This window comes from Acipenser ruthenus, chromosome 48 (assembly GCF_902713425.1).
Source record: "Acipenser ruthenus chromosome 48, fAciRut3.2 maternal haplotype, whole genome shotgun sequence".
NCBI classification, from domain to species: Eukaryota; Metazoa; Chordata; class Actinopteri; order Acipenseriformes; family Acipenseridae; genus Acipenser; species Acipenser ruthenus.
Window position 1 is genome coordinate 3,497,826 of NC_081236.1, and position 20,909 is coordinate 3,518,734.

General features: G+C 40.1%; 1 protein-coding gene across 4 annotated transcripts; it reads left to right on the top strand.

Moving 5' to 3' along the window:
• Positions 1 to 355: 355 nt before the first annotated feature.
• On the top strand, positions 356 to 9,899 carry LOC117407899 (zinc finger protein 501-like). Of its 4 annotated transcripts, XM_059014680.1 has the most exons (4): positions 356 to 462; positions 777 to 999; positions 4,811 to 5,267; positions 6,195 to 9,899. In XM_059014680.1, exons 3-4 carry the CDS (start codon positions 4,841 to 4,843, stop codon positions 7,322 to 7,324), a joined length of 1,557 nt encoding a protein of 518 aa, XP_058870663.1. In that variant the 5' UTR covers positions 356 to 462; positions 777 to 999; positions 4,811 to 4,840; the 3' UTR covers positions 7,325 to 9,899. The 4 variants fall into 4 exon arrangements, with proteins under 4 accessions (XP_058870663.1, XP_058870662.1, XP_058870664.1 ...); XM_059014679.1 differs by lacking the exon at positions 356 to 462 and having other exon boundaries at positions 683 to 999; XM_059014681.1 differs by lacking the exon at positions 356 to 462 and having other exon boundaries at positions 683 to 999; positions 4,814 to 5,267.
• Positions 9,900 to 20,909: the final 11,010 nt, after the last annotated feature.

Here is a 20,909-nt window from a genome sequence, read left to right on the forward strand (position 1 = left end):
TTTCTTCCTACACAGTCAGAAACGTCCTGAAATAAATTATATTTAATAATTTAATCTGTTGTGTACATCCGAAAAAAAAGCAAAAAGAAATGTCTACACTGCAGTTCTACATTTTTCAAACCCACATACATATATGTGTTTGAAATGATATATATGAGTAGTGAGCAGAGGGTGGAGGAGAAAATATGTAGTCCAGGAGGGTGCTGCAGGACTACATTCCCCAGAAGACCACGGGAGTGAGCCAGGACGTTGGTTCACCTGGCTTTAATTTTAATGCGGGAGTGGTACACCTGCCTGTGATTAGCAGTCATGTATTTAAACAGGCTAAAAAATGTGTTCAGGGCGGTCTGTGTGAAAGCTGAAGTTCTGTGTGAACCGTTACATTGAATTTGAACAAAAAACTGTGTGAAATCGTGTTTTGGTAACCGGGAAACGGCTTAGCCGCCCGGTTTTACAGTTTAGGTATTTAAAAACGTTTTAGTGCTCTGGTAGTCTGGTTTGTAATTTGAGGGCGAAAACAAGTGTAATCATATATATATATATATATATATATATATATATATATATATATATGTAAAATATATATATATATATATATATATATATATATATATATGTATATGTAAAATATATATATATATATATATGTATATAATATATGTAAAATTAGTGTATGTGTTTTTCCTCAAAGAGTAACTTCCCAACGTTTCGGTTTTTAAAATAAATAATTCCGAATGGTTGTTTTCTAACTTCTGATGTTTGTTGTTCTCATGCAGTTTGAAAAACGGCGGCGTATCCCTGCGTCTGCTGCTGCAGAATGAACCCTGTCATGTGACTAAGTCAGGTGACGAGAGCTCCAGTGACGTAGTAAAAGTGATCCTGCTGGCTTTTAAGACATAACGTGGCGTCGTTGATCAAACCGCATAAGAAAGAACAAAACATCAGAAGTTCCAAACAAAAAAAAAGTAAGACGTTTTGCAAGACGACGACGATAAAAAAGTAAGTTATATTTTTAAAAGAATTGTTTAGTTTGCGACGCACGGGTGGCAGACCCAGACTTTGGTTGCAAAATGAACAAGAGTCTGGTTACATTTTCCGTTCCGGTACAGTCCTGTGCTCATGATCCTATGCATGCTGCTGCTAGTGTAGCTACAGGCTTTTCAGCGCGCTAAATGCGTTTGTACCACTACAGGTATGTGATGATCTCGCTATATAGGATGAGCGGCAATCGTGTAAAGACATCAGGATGTGTTGTGTTATTTTATTAGTTAGTTGTATTTTAAACATTTATAACTCTTCGTTTGCTTTTGTGTGCTGTGTCTTCTCGTCTGCCGTCCCCCCTTTTTTTTTCCTTCTTATGCCATCGAGATGGCCGTCATAGCAGCAATATGTGCACGTGGATGTTAGTCTAATTTAAGTTAATGTATGTTATTTTAACATTAAATATAACTGTGAGGATATTTATTTGTTGATTATCTATCTCTATCTATCATGAAATTGTCGAGGTGTGGATGTTTGTGATCCCAGATTGGGGGTGTGATGAGCAGGGACCCTAGTTTTCCGGAATAATAATAAACTGCGTGATTCCGCAACTAAAATAAAAAGCTACAATTGAGTGTTCCCTGCCACACAAACAGTACGGTTGGGTAACAGTTAACACAGGAAGTATTTATTGTTGTTCTTGTTACACTTGTTGCGTCTCCGTGTTGTATTTTAGTGTATAACTTTAATTCTCGAACTGTAATCTTTTATTACAGTATAACACGTGTAAGTCGCTTTGGAGAAATGCGTCTGCTAAATAAATTATTATTATTATTATTATTTATTTCTTAGCAGACGCCCTTATCCAGGGCGACTTACAATTGTTACAAGATATCAAATTATACATTATTTCACGTACAATTACCCATTTATACAGTTGGGTTTTTAATGGAGCAATCTAGGTAAAGTACCTTGCTCAAGGGTACAACAGCAGTGTCCCCCACCTGGGATTGAACCCACAACCCTCCGGTCAAGAGTCCAGAGCCCTAACCACTACTCCAAATGGTTACACTTTCAAATTCTAAGCAAGTTACAAGCTTACAGGGCCAACAAACTTTCTTTTTTTTATTAAGATATTACACATAGTTCCATGTTTAAGAAATAATAATAATAAAATCATGTTAGTTCAACTCCGAGTTAGTCTTAATAGACCTGCAGGACTCCAGCTACAATTGCTCGCTCTTTGGAATGGCACCACGTCCCTAATGTGCTTGCTGAACAAAATCTGTACTTTGTACAGAAGAATGTCGGGTAAGACGGGTACCTGACCGAGATCAGTTACGCAACCAAATCGCTCTCGAAATTGCGCAACTTAATCTCCTGCAACTGCTTTGTCCGCACCTTAATAACTAGTTTCGCAACAAAAGTGTGTGTGTGTGTGTTCCGGCAATTACGCTGACCTTGCTGGTGCTGTCGGTTCATTCCTTAAGTCTGTCACTGTCTTTACTATTTTACTCCATTTAATCCTGTACGTTACAGAGTACTGTACTGCATTTAATCGTATCCTGATGTAACTATCACCGGCACCTGTTATCTGCTCTGATATTGATTCGTATTTTGTAATATACTTGTACTTACTAGAACCGAAGTGATTGTATTTTATCTAGCTCTAAATTGTATTAATAATTGTACTGTGATTCTTGAAATGTATTTGTTTACGACTGTAAATCGCCCTGGATAAGGGCGTCTGCTTAGAAATAAATAATAATAATAATAATAATAATAATAATAATAATAATAATAATAATAATAATAATAATAATAAACGATGGCTTAACTAATTACGGGTGCAGAATAGTTAAGGCTTGGATTTTGTCACGGGAATTTGTACTAAAAGAGGGGGGACTCGCAGAGGAAGGGGGAAATGGCGGTCCTACTAATTACCACAAAGTGCCGCAAACAGTCTTTCAATAGCAGGAACATCAATGCATTTGAATCATTTCGGCCGATGTACTTTATTGCGTTTCAGTGCAGAACTTCACAAGAAGAAAAGTGTTTGCTTTAACATGTTTATATAATTATATAAACGAGGATAACTAAAGGTAACTTCATGAATGGGTTTTTTATACAACACAGGTAATGGAAATAAGCTTTGATAATAATGTGTGTGTGAGCAAATAAGGAACTCGGTTTGCCAAAAAAAATCGGTCAGTAAAGAAGTTAAAACAGAGCAAACAGTGACAAAGAAAGTAGCTTCTTACAAAATCTTACTGCTGATGGTATCTGTGTCACTGATAGTAAACCGCGTCTGAGTCTTTTAATATAGCACTATACCTGATGTTCAAGGTCTCTGTTTATTTTTATTACCTATGCTATATAAACATTAATAAAGTTACCTTTTAGTTATCCTCATTGATATAAACATGTTTTGTTATTGTAAAGTACTTAACTGCAAGGCAATAAAGTATATTGCCTCAAAGTTATATATAAATGTTTTTTTTTTTTAAATACAATATGTCTACATAAAAAAAATAAATTAGTTTGTCTATATAGTAGGATAAAACAAAAATGAATATTTTTTTTATGATTTTCACATCCGGTTCAAGTTTTAATCCTGTAAATCAGTAAGCTTCACATCGCATATACTGTATCAGTTCATTGCTTTTGCATTTTTTTAAAAAAACATTAAAAAAAGAAAAAACTATAAACTGAATAAAGTACTGAAAACAAGATTCAACATTATTCTCAAAACAGCAGGCTGTATTCCATAGTGCTGTTACTATTCTCAAAACAGCAGGCTGTATTCCACAGTGCGGTTACTATTCTCAAAACAGCAGGCTGTATTCCACAGTGCGGTTACTATTCTCAAAACAGCAGGCTGTATTCCATAGTGCGGTTACTATTCTCAAAACAGCAGGCTGTATTCCATAGTGCGGTTACTATTCTCAAAACAGCAGGCTGTATTCCATAGTGCGGTTACTATTCTCAAAACAGCAGGCTGTATTCCATAGTGCTGTTACTATTCTCAAAACAGCAGGCTGTATTCCATTAAAAGTTATTGTTATTGTATTTCTTGCTCTTCTTGTATTACTTGTATTGTAACACTTGAAATGTATTTGCTTACGATTGTAAGTCACCCTGGATAAGGGCGTCTGCTAAGAAATAAATAATAATAATAATAATAATGGGAGGAAGCAAGGACGATTAAACTGTGAGTCACTTATTCTGCTGATGGCTAAATACGGATCTGGGAGCTGCACCTGAACACACACCAGCACCACTGTTTCCAGCACCGCACCTGCACTGAGAGCACGCACTGTCCGTGTGTCTGTGTTTCGTGGCTGTCTTTGTGTTTCGTGCCTGTCTTTGTGTTTGTTATTATTATTTCGTGACTGCAACCCCTTGGTCTTGACACTGGCAATACCCATAGTTGGGTCGAGCCAGCATTATTATTTAAACGGTCAAGGAGACCCAAAAAGAAAAGAAAAGAACTTGAACCGTGAACTTTGTGTTTGTCGTTGTCTGGAGCACCTGCATCACCCTTTCACCTACGCACTGCAACCCACACATTCACACCCCCTCACTGAAGAAAATATTCCCCTAAAATTTTGGGAGGGGGCCACATTGACCCTCAGTCTGTGAGTCCTGAAGCAAACATTGGTATTTATAAATGTATTACAAGAAATGTTATGCCCTTCAGTAGTAAAGCCACCCCTGCTGTTAAAGCCAGATTTTGTTAGTCACTTGAATGGCCTTATTCGCACTGCATTTAAATAAATCTGTATTTTAAAAAATCCATCAATAAATAAATGGTTTACTTTTTTTTCAGCAGTTACTAAACTGAATCCTGTGTGATGTCATGGACAGTGTGAAGATGGAATCTGTCCCAATTAAAGAGGAGTTCCCTGGGCTGGCCTCCCTCCCCATTAAACAGGAGCTCTGTGAGATGCAATGTGACTGCTGTCAGATGGAGGTCTCTGATATTAAAGCTGAGCACAATGAATTGAAGATGCCCAAGACAGAAGAACCCCTTCCTATTAAAGAAGAGGAGGAGGAGGTGCTGGAAATGAAACAGGAGCCGCCAGAAATAGAGTTTGACCACATGGAACCAGGGAAGGAAGGATCCAAGGACTTCAAACCAAAGCCTGTACCCCTGCGGGAATGTAGCGTGGTGCTGGAGAGAATCTGCGTGAGAGAGCGAGGGGCTGGAGAGGAAGACTGCCCCAACAGCACGCAAGGAGGTGGAAAGGAAGACGGGCGGTCAAATTCAGAATGCAGTCTAGCAGGTGAGTGACTCCCATTGGCTGTGGCATTGTTGTTCTAGATTGCATGCTATCTACAGTGTGGTTGAGAGGAAGGGAGCATGTAGGTTAGATTACTTGGTATTTATTATTCCTGCATCCCTCCAACCAGTTCAAGATAGGACTCGCTGCTGGTGAACTTAAGATACAGATCTAATGTTGCCATTGCTCTGGGGGGTGAGGGTTTTTTTTTCTCTTTGTATTGTGTTGGGATGGAAGGGGATATTATACCAAGGGGGAGAAAAATGAAAGTGCTGTATATATCATTATAAATTCATGGCAAAGTCATGGATACGGTGGTACTGAGAACCAGCTTTTACTGTCGTGAGACTGTCCCAGTGCGATAATGTAAAAATGCCGTTGAGTCAGCTGCACTTTTAGTCCTGCCACCAGGTGGCAAGAGAGCAGACCATGCATTAAACAAAACAGCAGGGAGCTCTGTGGACTTCGACTAAGCTTTAAAGACAATCGTCTTTTTGTCAGAGCACAGCTCAACTGCACATGGTTAGGGGTTATGTGTTGACATCAATGGGTTGTTCACGCTTGTTCAAACGGGAGTTCTAGTTATTGAACTAAAATCAACTTACCTAGATTGCTCCAGTAAAAACCCAACTGTATAAATGGGTAATTGTATGTAAAAAATAATGATACAATTAACAATTGTAAGTCACCCTGGATAAGGGCGTCTGCTAAGAAATTAATAATAGTAATAATAAAGTGGGCTGTATAAAAAGTGCTTACAACTTTCACCAGCATCAGTCTTTACTGACCTTTGCTTTTACAGGCTTTAAGTTTAACCCAGTGCACGCCTCCACAGCTGAAATTCACATGCTTGAATCCACTCCACCACCTAACCACATGTCCGAAGCCTACAAGCAGTCCCTCTTACTTTCTTTCCTGTTTATTTTCCAGGTTCCAGTCCAGCAGCTAAAGTGAGGGCGGGCAGTAGAGAATATCCTGGCTGTGTGAAGCGTTTCAGTCAAACGGTAAACCTGAAAGCACACAAGCGAATTCACACAGGAGAGAAACCGTATCGCTGCTCTGACTGTGGGAAGAGTTACAGTCATTCAGAACACCTACAGAAACACCAGCGCATTCACACAGGAGAGAGACCATATTGCTGCTCTGAATGTGGAAAGTGTTTCGGTGTCTCAGGAACTCTGAAAAAACACCAGCGTATTCACACAGGAAAGAAACCGTATTGCTGTTCTGAATGCGGGAAGAGTTTCAGTGACTCAGGAACTCTGAAAACACACCAGCGAATTCACACAGGTGAAAAAGCATATTGCTGCTCTGATTGTGGGAAGAGTTTCAGACAGTTAGAACACCTGAAAACACACCAGCGAATTCACACAGGAGAGAAACCGTATCTCTGCTCTGACTGTGGAAAGAGTTTCAGAGAGGCAGGAGACCTGAGAAAACACCAGCGAATTCACACAGGAGAGAAACCATATTTTTGCTCTGACTGTGGGAAGAGTTTCAGGCAGTCCGGAGAGCTGAAAACACACCAGCGAATTCACACAGGAGAGAAAATATATTGCTGCTCTGACTGTGGGAAGCGTTTCAGACAGTCCGTACACCTGAAAACACACCAGCGAATTCACACAGGAGAGAAACCATATTGCTGCTCTGACTGTGGGAAGAGTTTCAGAGATTCAGGAGACCTGAAAAAACACAAGCGAATTCACACGGGAGAGAAACCGTATTGCTGTTCTGACTGTGGGAAGAGTTTCAGAGATTCAGTAGGCCTGAAAAAACACAAGCGAATTCACACAGGAGAGAAGCCGTATCCCTGCTCTGACTGTGGGAAGTTTTTCAGAGATTCAGAAGGCCTGAAAAAACACCAGCGAATTCACACGGGAGAGAAACCGTATTGCTGTTCTGACTGTGGGAAGAGTTTCAGGCAGTCAGGAGATCTAAAAACACATCAGCGAATTCACACAGGAGAGAAACCGTATTGCTGCTCTGACTGTGGGAAGTGTTTTAGTGATTCAGGAAACCTGAAAAGACACCAACGAATTCACAGAGGACAAAAACCTTGAAGCGCATGTTCAATGGGACTTTCATTCAAGGGGGGAAAAAAACATCTTGCATTATTAGTCCCTGTGTAATAATACTTTTTCTGTGTCACTCTTAAGACCATGCGTTTTAAATGGTAAAGATGCACTTGAGAAAGTGGGTGGTGATGCGAACATGTCTAGTTTAACTGTGTCAATGCAGACAGTGCCTGGGAGCAGGAATATACAGAAATGAAACTATTCCGCAGCTTATCTGATATACGAGTCAGGAGAAATCGGTAACTCGTGTGGTAAATGAGTTTCAGGGTTTAGCATTTAAACTTGATTAATCTGAAAATAAATAAATTGATCAGAACGAGTATCGTGACCCGGTATATAGCATCCAGAGACGAGACGGCACCGTCCTTACTGGGCAATCAGCTGGATGATTTGTCTTTTTAAATTGAATCCAGTTTCTAAAACTAATGAGAAATGATAGTATTATGACATGAATCACTGAATGTTGAGCCACATGTAGCTTTGCACTGTGCATTAGTCATGCTTTTATTTTAGCCTGCTTTTAAATTGCCCCAAATAATACAAGTGTAACAAGCATGTGTACGGATCTTAGGTACAGAAAGGCATACAGGTTTACACTGTGACAAATTACAAATGAAAATGTAGCTTAGCGACCACTATTCATGGATTACGATTGCAGAGCACAAAATAATATAGGCTAAAATGCAATATGGTAATAGAAATAAACAGATGTGTCTGTACTTTTTGCAAAGGCTTTATGTACATTTTTAGTACAGATAGATATATGTCAGTGCTAGACCGGGACCTTGTTAAATTGTGTAACGAGGGCATTTGTGTAAACGTTGTCCTGGTGAGACGTGACTACAATTAACCCTTAAGTGTGCTGATTTAACGGTTGATTAATATACAACAACATGCTCAACTGCACCACTCTACATTTACAAGATTTGTAAAAAATGTGCATTAATACCTTCTTCTATTACTTGTGGTTCTCTAACCCATAAGAATACAAGGCCTAGCCAAAAGTCTAAATGCTCATGTATACGGTACAAAGCAAGAATTACTACACCTTCAAATATATGAAACAAGAAAACCGTGAGTTCCTAATGTATAATCTCATGTTATGCCCATTGAAGAGTGTTTTAGTTTTGCGTGTTTGCGTGCAATACAGCAAATAGCATTACTGCCTCTATTGTATTGCTGTGCTTGCATTCCCTGCGAGAAGAGCTTCAGTGTTAAAGGGGAGCCTGGTGGCATTTAAGACCCAGCCAGTGTTGCCAGCTATAAATTGCTGATTTCTAATTTTGCAGTTACTTGAAGTAGAGTTTCAATAGGTCTACTGCCCAATTGATTTTTGTGTTCTCTCACTTTCTTCTGGAACTACATTGTGTGTGGCTGTATCAGACTTATTACAAACATAGTTTAAAGTGTTCTGAACAGAGCATTGTTTGCAGACTCTGTGTTGTGAAGAATAAGATATACAGTTTGTAAATGTTTAAATATATTGTATAGATTTATAGGATTTGGCCAAACTTGAATGTAATCTTTTCACAAATCTCTGCTGTACAGGGTAAGTCTGAAAGCCTGCTCTCAGACTGCCATCTCCTTCAAAGTCTCCGTTGTTAACAAAATGACAATTTGATCAAAAAGACCCCAGCTGTGATCTTGGATTCAAAGAGACTCCCAGCTGTGAACACAAGTTGGTTTTATTGTTTTCAGTAAACACAATTGTCTGTGCATTGAAGAGATGTTTCCATTAACATATAGAGTGGCAGAGCAGAACCAGACCTCGGCCATCTGGAAATAGTGTCTTCAGGTATGGAGTGAAAAGCCATCTAGTATAACAAGACTGTCTGGAGAGGATGTGAAGTTGTTATGGACTAGTGGAATGGCCAGTTCTGTGTGTTCTCAAACTGTCCAATCATGGACCAGAATCTGTAAGAAACTGCCTACTGTTTTCTAAGGATAGAAAAGGGATTGTTTTGACACACACACACACACACACATTCTCTCGCTGTCCATTCAACACACTCTCCATTCAACATCAACTGTCCACAATCTCTCCTCTGCTCATCTCTTGATATCCTCACACTGATACGCTGCAAGGGGGAGATGCCTTTGAAAACTACATCATCTGAGTAACTTTTTCTGTAACACGGCATGGCTTGTTGAAAAGGACAGCTTCATGATTCTATCCTGCTGGACATCACTGCGAATTTCCAAACAAAAACACAGCCAGGCATTCATTTCTTTGAGGAAATCACCAGACAAAGAAAAACTAAACTTCATTCTTTGGACTTTCCAAAAATCATCTTCACCATGAGGAGTCAAAACTTTATTCCGAGACTAACTTCTTTCGAAACCAAGTATGATAAATCTGCAGATTTATTGAATTTCCATGGTGCATAGATATATAGGATTAATTTGTAAATCTTTTATGTTAAATGAATCCATTGTTTGAACCTGTCTTGATAGAATATATTAATGCATTTTTTTTATTTAGTGGTTTAATAAATGATCAAATATGTGGTTTAGTAAATTACAAAATGAGTTATGATGAATCCTATACTGATACTTTGAACCTACGTACTTTTGTAACATTGAAATAAACAAAAGTAATTTCTTTTAAACTGAGTTGTCTGGTTTTATTTATGAATGTTAATCAAGCTCTGTTCAGGCCTGTTCACACGGGTCACTTTTGGCAATAGCAGCAAGGGGGCGACAGCTGTTGCCGGCTTGTCGCCTCGCGTGACCACCCTGGTCCACATACCGGCGACGTGTCTCCCACTTATTTTCAGGTGACACGAGGGCAACATTTTCAATACGAACCAATCATATTTGACAGTAATGTCACATGATAAGAAGAATATCGGTCATGAAGTCAGACAGACAGCGTATATGGTACATTCCGATTCCTGCATTTCATCCAATTAATTATATGTAGTCTACAGATGCAATACAGTGTGTATGTGGATAAGCGAATGTCTACAATTTACAATAACATACTTAAGCGATGAATACAATTCTTACAATAATAAAATAAATGTGTAGCGTATTTTAAAAAATGTTTTATTTAACATTTTCTGTGTAGGCAGTACATGTGTGTCATTCCTACATTAACCCCCAATCATAACATCTTTCATTTTAACAGTAAACAAAGTTAAAATAAAAAATCATCTCAGGTCTACTTTCTTGCTCTCAAAATCAAAATTAAAAGTACAGTATTGAAAACATTGTTTAGGATAATGAATACCGATATATTTATTATGTTTGGCATATTAAATGTGTAGACCAACTAACTAAATAATTGTACTAATGTACACATTTTTATTTAATTAAGAAGGAACTGCAGGTTTGTTAATGTAATTAGTACTTTTTTAAAATCGTAGTCTTCGCAGCATGTTTACGTCTCATGGCAGAAGCGTTCATTATGCCGTCAACAAAAGTTGCCTTTGTGACCAGGCCTTAAGAAATGTTATTAACACCTATAAAGTTATTAATGGGGAATATTGTTTAAAATATTAAATTAGCTATATACAACAAACATAAAAAGGATATATTGAAGTAACTTAATCTTGGTATTTTTATTTGTTTACATTAACTGACTCGTGTGTGTGTGTGTGACAGGATGATGGAGTGTTAACGTCACCGACCAGGAAGTAAACACACATCGGCAAGGCATTACGGGCGAGTCGCAAATGCGCTGTTTCTTTAATAATAAAAATAAAAGGTTTAAACAAAATCAAAAGGCTTCTTCAAAACAAAACAGCACAGTGGCCAAAATAAACAGACAAAAAACAGTACACACACACACACTACATAAAACAAGTATTGTGCTGGTTTCAAGCCAGCACAAGTAGCTATTGTTACTGTTATATTATACTTCTTTCGTTCCTCCTCTCTGAACACCCAGCCCTGATGAGCAGCGGCTCTGCTCTTATATATATATATATATATATATATATATGGCCGTCTCCAGATTGGGAATCACATCATTAACTGGAGATGGCCACATTATACATGCGTTTAGCTGGATGTGGAACTTTAACCCCATCCATGCTATAAAACAATTGTGTTTGTAAACGCCAAACAATCCATTTAAATCACAGTAATACAACACAAGATACAAATAAACACAGACAGGATGCACCCCGTCACAGTGAGATAATAGTTTCTTCTGAGATACTATCATTAATTTATATACTAACCAATGTGGTTTATTTAATTTAAGTTAGATAATCAATATTAAGTTAAAATATACACCACAATGTGTCAATACACATCAAGAATGAACACAGCATTCTCTCCAGACTGTGTGTGTGTGTCTATACCAGAGATAATAATAATCTCTTTATTTTTATATAGCGCCTTTCATAGTGGACCACCATCACAACACTTTACCGAGGTAGGCTGTGAACTGTGCATTATATGCAGAGTCACTTACAAATAGGACATTGATTTAACATCTCAGAGCCACACAGTGAATTAGTCAGCAGCAGAGGTGGGATTTAAACCAGGGACCTTCTGGTTACAAGCCCTGAACTTTAACCACTGGACCACACTGCCTTGAGACCTGAGGCCAGTTGCAGAAAGATAGACTTTTGAGACTATGTCTGATGTTAAGTCAGTCTTGATAAAGCCATATGGCTAAGCCTGTTGCATAAAGGCATCTTACCTAAGACCGGTCTAACTAGCCAACCCTGCAATGTATTCTGAGCGATTTCAGATACTGACAGAGAGGGAAACGATGGCGATGTTAGGAAAGAAATGTGTACACAGTTTACACAGCTGAAAATGTATGTATTTTAGAGGAATGCAATGTTGAAAAAGCAACACCGTAAGGGAAATTTTTTATCAAGAGCACAAACCAGAACAAACAACTTCACTCATGCCTTCAATGTCATAGATTAAATTTAACTTGATTGTATAGTAACTATGTAAGTATAGAAATAACATAGACTAATAGGGTTAAAAGTGAATATATATATATTATATATATATAATATATATATATATATATATATATATATAATATATATATATATATATATATATATATATATATATATAAATATATATAGTACTGTGCAAAAGTTTTAGGCAGGTGTGAAAAAATGCTGTAAAGTAAGAATGCTTTCAAAAATAGACATGTTAATAGTTTATATTTATCAATTAACAAAATGCAAAGTGAGTGAACAGAAGAAAAATCTACATCAAATCAATATTTGGTGTGACCACCCTTTGCCTTCAAAACAGCATCAATTCTTCTAGGTACACTTGCACACAGTTTTTGAAGGAACTCGGCAGGTAGGTTGGCCCAAACATCTTGGAGAACTAACCACGGTTCTTCTGTTGATTTAGGCAGCCTCAGTTGCTTCTCTCTCTTCATGTAATCCCAGACAGACTCGATGATGTTGAGATCAGGGCTCTGTGGGGGCCATACCATCACTTCCAGGACTCCTTGTTCTTCTTTACGCTGAAGATAGTTCTTAATGACTTTCACTGTATGTTTGGGGTCGTTGTCATGCTGCAGAATAAATTTGGGGCCAATCAGATGCCTCCCTGATGGTATTGCATGATGGATAAGTATCTCCCTGTACTTCTCAGCATTGAGGAGACCATTAATTCTGACCAAATCCCCAACTCCATTTGCAGAAATGCAGCCCCAAACATGCAAGGAACCTCCACCATGCTTCACTGTTGCCTGCAGACACTCATTCGTGTACCGCTCTCCAGCCCTTCGGCGAACAAACTGCCTTCTGCTCCAACCAAATATTTCAAATTTTGACTCATCAGTCCAGAGCACCTGCTGCCATTTTTCTGCACCCCAGTTCCTGTGTTTTCGTGCATAGTTGAGTCGCTTGGCCTTGTTTCCACGTCGGAGGTATGGCTTTTTGGCCGCAAGTCTTCCATGAAGGCCACTTCTGACCAGACTTCTCCGGACATCAGATGGGTGTACCAGGGTCCGACAGTATTCTGCCAATTCTGAGCTGATGGCACTGCTGGACATCTTCCGATTGCGAAGGGAAGTAAGCATGATGTGTCTTTCATCTGCTGCAGTAAGTTTCCTTGGCCGACCACTGAGTCTACGGTCCTCAACATTGCCCGTTTCTTTGTGCTTCTTCAAAAGAGCTTGGACAGCACATCTGGAAACCCTTATCTGCCTTGAAATTTCTGAAAGGGAGAGACCTTGCTGATGCAGTATAAATACCTTGTGTCTTGTTGCTGTGCTCAGTCTTGCCATGGTGTATAACTTTTGACAGTAAACTGTCTTCAGCAACCTCACCTTGTTAGCCGAGTTTGGCTGTTCCTCACCCAGTTTTATTCCTCCTACACAGCTGTTTCTGTTTCAGTTAATGATTGTGTTTCAACCTACATATTGAATTGATGATCATTAGCACCTGTTTGGTATAATTGTTTAATCATACACCTGACTATATGCCTACAAAATCCCTGACTTTGTGCAAGTGTACCTAGAAGAATTAATGCAGTTTTGAAGGCAAAGGGTGGTCACACCAGATATGGATTTGATTTAGATTTTTCTTCTGTTCACTCACTTTGCATTTAGTTAATTGATAAATATAATCTATTAACATGTCTGTTTTTGAAAGCATTCTTACTTTACAGCATTTTTTCACACCTGCCTAAAACTTTTGCACAGTACTGTGTATATATATATATATATATATATATATATATATATATATATATATAAATATATATATATAAATATATATATATATATATATATATATATATATATATATATATATATATATATATATATATATATATTCATTTTGTTAGTTTCACTCCATAAATAAATAATAAATGGTATTATTCCATGAGCTCAAAGAGTATACCATTAAGCAAATTGCTAATCTTAAATCACCTTAGTATTCTATCATTTAAACCATGACTATTACTTTATTAAAACAAGTGTCACAGGTTGGGTGGCCAGGGGTGACCACAAGTAAATAAATAATTTGAATAGTACCAACTGCGCCACCTTGAGTTTGAAAAGGGCAAGGACCTTTATGACCGAGTAGTAATAGCCTTCCCGGAACAGGCAAAGAAGGAGGCCATCAGAAATGTGTACAACAGTAAGTAAAGCTTCTCATACACTCCTGTGTTCCAGCTGGTTACTTCCACTTAGCTTATCTCGGACTCTCGCGTATCTCCCTCTCTCTCCGGTTCTTGAACCCAACTGTTGCACCCTGGACTGGACCACTGGACTTCGACCCCCAATGGTGGACAGGTAAGTATCACCCTGGAATGGACCCCTGGACCTCAATCTCCGACGTGGAACCAAAATCACCCTAGTGGGCTTCAGGCGTACCATGACAGAACACAGAGCTGACTCAGGGTGGATAAATAAGGTATGGATGTACAGTTTAAAATATCAAAGTCTCAAAGAAATAAGCTAATAATCACGAACATTACTCTTCCCTTCTCTCTCTTCACCGGTCACAGGACTCCTGGCACCATCTACTCAAACCTGGACAGCCCCTGCAACGTAGCCTGGCTAAACACAAGCACAACTGGAAAATAAATAAATAAAAAGATGTATACAGCTCCAAAACACATCTTTCTAAAATCCATTGAGTTTCACGGTCTGGTAGCTTTCAACAAACAGCCCAATATGACGGGATATGAAAAGCAGCCACAAAATGGTTGGTGCGGTACATAAACAAAAAAAAGAAAATCCAAAAAAAAAACAGAAAAATTGTAGCACAGTCCCAAAACAACAAAAATTCCAAAACAGCAAAACAAAGGAATCCAAATCTGTTAATTCCCCTACAGCCAGAATCCTTCTTTCAGGGTAGCCAAGACTGTCTTCCTTCTTCCTTCTTCCTTCTTCCTTCTCCCTTCTTCCTTCTCCCTTCTCCCTTCTCCCTTCTCCCTTCTTCCTTCTTCCTTCTTCCTTCTTCCTTCTCCCTTCTTCCTTCTCCCTTCTCCCTTCTTCCTTCTCCCTTCTCCCTTCTTCCTTCTCCCTTCTCCCTTCTCCCTTCTCCCTTCTCCCTTCTCCCTTCTCCCTTCTCCCTTCTTCCTTCTCCCTTCTCCCTTCTCCCTTCTCCCTTCTCCCTTCTCCCTTCTCCCTTCTTCCTTCTTCCTTCTCCCTTCTCCCTTCTCCCTTCTCCCTTCTCCCTTCTCCCTTCTCCCTTCTTCCTTCTCCCTTCTCCCTTCTTCCTTCTCCCTTCTCCCTTCTCCCTTCTCCCTTCTCCCTTCTCCCTTCTCCCTTCTCCCTTCTTCCTTCTCCCTTCTCCCTTCTCCCTTCTCCCTTCTTCCTTCTCCCTTCTCCCTTCTCCCTTCTCCCTTCTCCCTTCTTCCTTCTCCCTTCTCCCTTCTCCCTTCTCCCTTCTCCCTTCTTCCTTCTTCCTTCTCCCTTCTCCCTTCTCCCTTCTCCCTTCTCCCTTCTCCCTTCTTCCTTCTCCCTTCTCCCTTCTCCCTTCTTCCTTCTCCCTTCTCCCTTCTCCCTTCTCCCTTCTCCCTTCTTCCTTCTTCCTTCTTCCTTCTCCCTTCTTCCTTCTTCCTTCTTCCTTCTCCCTTCTCCCTTCTTCCTTCTTCCTTCTCCCTTCTTCCTTCTTCCTTCTCCCTTCTTCCTTCTTCCTTCTCATCCATCCATTTAACGATTCCAGCAGCCAGCTTTTCTTCAGCAGCCACAACCAGACTACCTCCCTACACTGCTCTCCCCCCTCCTTCCTGTCCTTCCTCTTTTATATCCCCCTGTAGATACTCTCATTCGCTGGACTGGGTTTGGGGAGGGACTTCCTACTAATGTAGGGAAAGTGCTCATGCAGATGGTAAAATAGTGTGCACACAAAAATAAACAGTGATTTAAACATGCAGATTCCAAAGTGCAGCAACAAAAAGAGAACACAAAAGAAAAACAAATCAAGTAAGGGTACATCGTAAATGGGAAACACAATAATAAATAATTTCAGTGCGCAAAATAATAATAATACTTGTGAAACAAGTTACAGAAGTGGCTGAACAGGGACAAGCAGTTTTTTGACAGGAGAAAAGAAGAATTAGAAAGCATCATAAAAACACAAAACTAATTAAACTAATTTAAAAAACACTTATTTATATCATCTGTTAATAAATTAAAACACTTCACAACTTTTATTGCAGTGTATAAGAATATTTGTAAATAGTATTTCTAATATTTCAATGTTTCTGTATGTCTTAACTGTTTAAATAAGTATACGTACTGTACATATTTTTTTGTTAAATAACTATACATTTAATACATTTTTAAATAATATTAATGTTTATGTGAAATAATCACTTTATAAGGATTATTCATAGAAATAATTCTCCACAATCACTTGTCTGATGTATCTCCCAGAGCCTTCATCATGGAGGTTTTCCTGCTGCTCTGTTGGTATATCATCCAGTGGACACAAAGGAGCTTCAGGTCCGTCTGGTTCCTCTGGGTCTGGGAGGCAGAGTTTCCTAACATTAATGTAGACTGTAGCTTGGTATGCTGCTCTGGCAACATTAACCACACTGTAAAATTGATTTTATTGTATGTATTTATTTTCTTGTTAGTTCCTATTCAGATGTGTGTTTGAATATTTTAATGTTTTTTGTTCCTGATCTTACATGAATTATAAAAACATACTTAATGAAATAAGTAAGAAATGATATATGAAGGTATGCATCTCTAGACAAGGGTTCCATTTATTCAGAAGAAAATAAATTCAAAAAAGTTCAAAAGCTCTTTTAAATAACACTAAAAAGGGATGATGCATGTTTGAGTGTTTATCTTTTGAATTAAAAATAAATGAATCCTAAGCAAATAGAAAAATAAATCTGTCGCAATTATTTTAAACCAATCTTATTTTTAGTTAAGTTTAACCCTTTGTGGTCCTGGTTCCGACATTACAATTTTTCCTTTCTGGTCCAATGTCTGACCCTGTCCGACATCATCAAAAAGATGCAAAAAACAGGTCTCCAGTTGTTTTTTCTCTGGAAAAAGCAGAGTGAGACCGATAGGAGCCGAGAGAAGCCGAAAAAAAGGGGGGTGTATCTGAGCAATACAGATGTCCCCGGCACCACAGAGATAACATAGACATAAACAAACAAGACAGCTGCTTCCACATCCAGCGCTCAAAGAATATCACAGACATTTGCAGAGCTTTTTGAGATGTTATAGTAATAAAATAATGACTTGGATCACATTATTGAGGAGTTTGGTGATAAAACGAGTGATCAAGAGATGATTTATTGGTATTATTATTTATTTCTTAGCAGACTCCCTTATCCAGGGCAATTAACAATTGTTACAAGATAACACATTATTTTTACATACAATTACTCATTTATACAGGTGGGTTTTTACTGGAGCAATCTAGGTAAAGTACCTTGCTCAATGGTACAGCAGCAGTGTCCCCCACCTGGGATTGAACCCACAACCCTCCGGTCAAGAGTCCAGAGCCCTAACCACTACTCCACACTGCTGCACTAGTATGCACAACTATGAAGAGGTATGTGAAAAATACAGCGAACAAAGGGTGGGGCGGGGCTGGAGATGCAGTACTGAGTGTCCTGTTGATATGCAGTGCCTTTTAAACCTGTTTTACTGTGAAAAAAAAATACTTTTAAACAGCACGTCTAAAATAAACTGCGCCTGTGAAAATAAATTGGACCTGACGCTGAATAAATGGATTGCAAAGGGTTAAACAATGTACAGTTTCAATCCAAGACAACTTTAATCCTAGACTGAAGTAAGGGAAAGAAATATTGTTACTACAATATACTGATTTGCAAAATCCAGCTATTACCTTACTATGTTACACAGAACAGCAGCAGCACAAATAATGCTACAAACTTGGTCAGGAGCCATCCTCAGTTCTCCATGAAGACCATGGAACCTTCGTTTCGATACACCAAAGCATCTTTCAATCACATTGCTAGTTCCCTTTCAATTCGAAGGTCACAACCAACGACATTATGTATGGGATATGCCTGCCCATTGGGTAGATAATTGCTGATCTCTCTATACCAGAGTTACCGAGACCCCTTCCTGGGATGATGCACTCGGTCCGGCCCACCGAGGGATTAAACCATCATCCTGAGGAAGCTTTTTCTCTTTTTCCTTCTCAAGACAGTACGGTAAGACCTCTTTTTTGAGCTGAGCGTGTTGATAGAAAAGAGCTTCTCGAGTTGATTGTATTTCCCTTCTATTCATGCTGAAAGCTGGCTCGTCGCTTTCTCAGAATCAACGACTCTGAAAAGACCTCCTCGCTTGCGTGGTAGGCTGCTGTTTGTTATCGATTGTATTTCTCTTGCATTCATGATGAAAGCTGGCCAGCCGCATTCCACAGAATCAACGACTTTGAAAAGACCAAGCCTTTTGCCTTTCTGTCTTTCAGTGGCCTCCTTTGTATCGGTCTATCTTGGCCCCCCTGTGGCTGCAGGGGATCAGAGTAATAAACTATCTCGACGACTGGTTGGTCTGTTCTGACTGGACTCCAGTGCGATGTGCGTATACCTGTCAGAAGACAGAGTTGCAGCTATCCAGGGTTGCCTCTCCCTGTTTCAAAAGGGATTGCAGGTCACCCTCGTATTGTGCCAGAAACTGTTGGGTCTGATGGCCGCAGCCATTTTGGCCATTAAGCTGGGTCTGCATCGCATGAACCCGCTACAAGCATGGCTCAATGCGTTCCACCTCAACACCAAATGCAACAGACACCGTCGGCTGACTGTGTGTCACGCGTGCTCGGCAGCCCTATGCTGGTGAAGGACGACCTCTCATCTGCGCAAGGGTGGTGATGACAGATGCCTCCAGCTTGGGTTGGGGGGCGGTCTGGGGAGGCAGAGGAGTACACTGGTCCTTGCCGGACCTCTGGACATCCCTGCACGTAAACATGCTGGAGTTGCAAGCGGTCTCCCTTGCTCTCCACCACTTCCTCCCGGTGCTGAGAGGTACACATGTGTTGATCCGGACGGACAACACGACAGTGGTGGCATATGTCAACCACCAGGGTGGCCTACGGTCCCCGGGGTTGCATCGCATGGCCTTCAGGCTACTGAAATGGGCTCAGAGGAACTTGCTGTCCCTGTGGGCGACACATATTCCCAGAGCGGTGAACTGGGCAGCAGACCTCCTCTCCAGGGAGGGTCTGCATCCGTTGGAGTGGCGACTCCACCCTCAGGTAGTGGAGCACATTTGGGAATGGTTCGGGAAGGCGCAGGCCGATCTCTTCGCCTCGGTGGAGATGACGCATTGCCCTCTGTGCAGGCGTCAGTTCTCCTAGTCTCCCCCAGGTGGCCCAGTAGAATCTGGTTCTCGACCCTGTGCCAGCTGTTACACGGCCAGCCCTGGCAGATCCCACTGCGCATGGATCTCCTCAGTCAGATGAGAGGTACTCTTTGGCACCCGGAAACGAGTAGGTTCTGGCTATGGGTCTGGTACCTAAAAGGGACTGCTGATTAGCCTTTGGGCTATTAGATGTGGTTGTGGGTACTTTGCTGAACGCTAGGGCAGACTCCACTAGGTCTTTGTACAACTACAATTGGAGGTATTTCCAAGCTTGGTGTCTGCCTAGAAGCCCTGACCCCATATCTTGCCTTATGCCAGTTATCTTACAGTTTCTGGTAAGAACTGCTTGATGCTGGTAGGTCACCTTTCACTTTCAAGGTGTATTTAGTGGCTATTTCTGCATGCCATGCCACCTTAGATTCGGTGTCTCTGGGTGCGCATTTTTTGGCTACATGATTTCTTAAAGGCGCTCGCGATTACGCCCTCCCAGGTGGACTGTTCTCCCCGAATGGAGCCTTAATCTTGTACTGGAGGCTCTCACGAAGGCCCCGTTTGAACCCTTACACTCCATAGAGTTGAAGTACCTGTCTATGAAGGCAGCCTTACTCGTGGCTATCACCTCCGTTAAGCAGGTCAGTAAGCTGCAGGCACTGTCTGTGCACAGCTCCTGCATGCATGTTTGGGAGGAAGGCAGCAGAGTGTCTCTGCGCACCAACCTTGCTTTCCTCCCAAATACACATACACATAAGGCTGTGATCACAACCCTTTGATCACAGCCTTCCACATTAATCAGTCTGTGGAACTGGAGTCCTTCTATCCAGCCCTGTTTGCTTCAATGGAGGATGAGAGATTGAATTTCCTCTGCCCAGTGCGGTCATTGAGATGCTACGTGGATAGGACTCTGTCTCTCTGTCCAGCTCTCTGTGTCCCTGTCCAGCTCTCTGTCTCTCTGTGCAGCTCTCTCTATGCAGCTCTCTCTGTGTCCATGTCCAGTTCTCTCTGTCCAGCTCTCTGTGTCCCTGTCCAGCTCTCTGCTTCTCCCTGCCCATCCAACCTGCTGAGTGAAATATAAAGTTTATTTTAATTCAATAGATTTATATAAAATAAATTTACTATTTAAATAATGCTTATGAAAGTGGATATTAGTATCAACTGTAATTATATTTTTATTGTCTAAATTAAAGTAGTATAGGCCTACCACTTATGCAGTTTGTTGCGGGAACTGTGAGATTAATTTATCCTATTTTGTTTTTAAAAGGATGAGCTCTTGGAAAAGTCAACGCCATATATTCACAATTAATATTCCAACTTGTACGTTAT

What these genes read in the sequence shown, in the direction of transcription:
- LOC117407899 (XM_059014680.1), top strand. Translation starts at nt 4,841, where the DNA reads ATGGACAGTGTGAAGATGGAATCTGTCCCAATTAAAGAGGAGTTCCCT. An exon ending in TTCAGAATGCAGTCTAGCAG is followed by an intron (nt 5,268 to 6,194) that starts GTGAGTGACTCC and finishes TTTATTTTCCAG; the next exon opens with GTTCCAGTCCAGCAGCTAAA.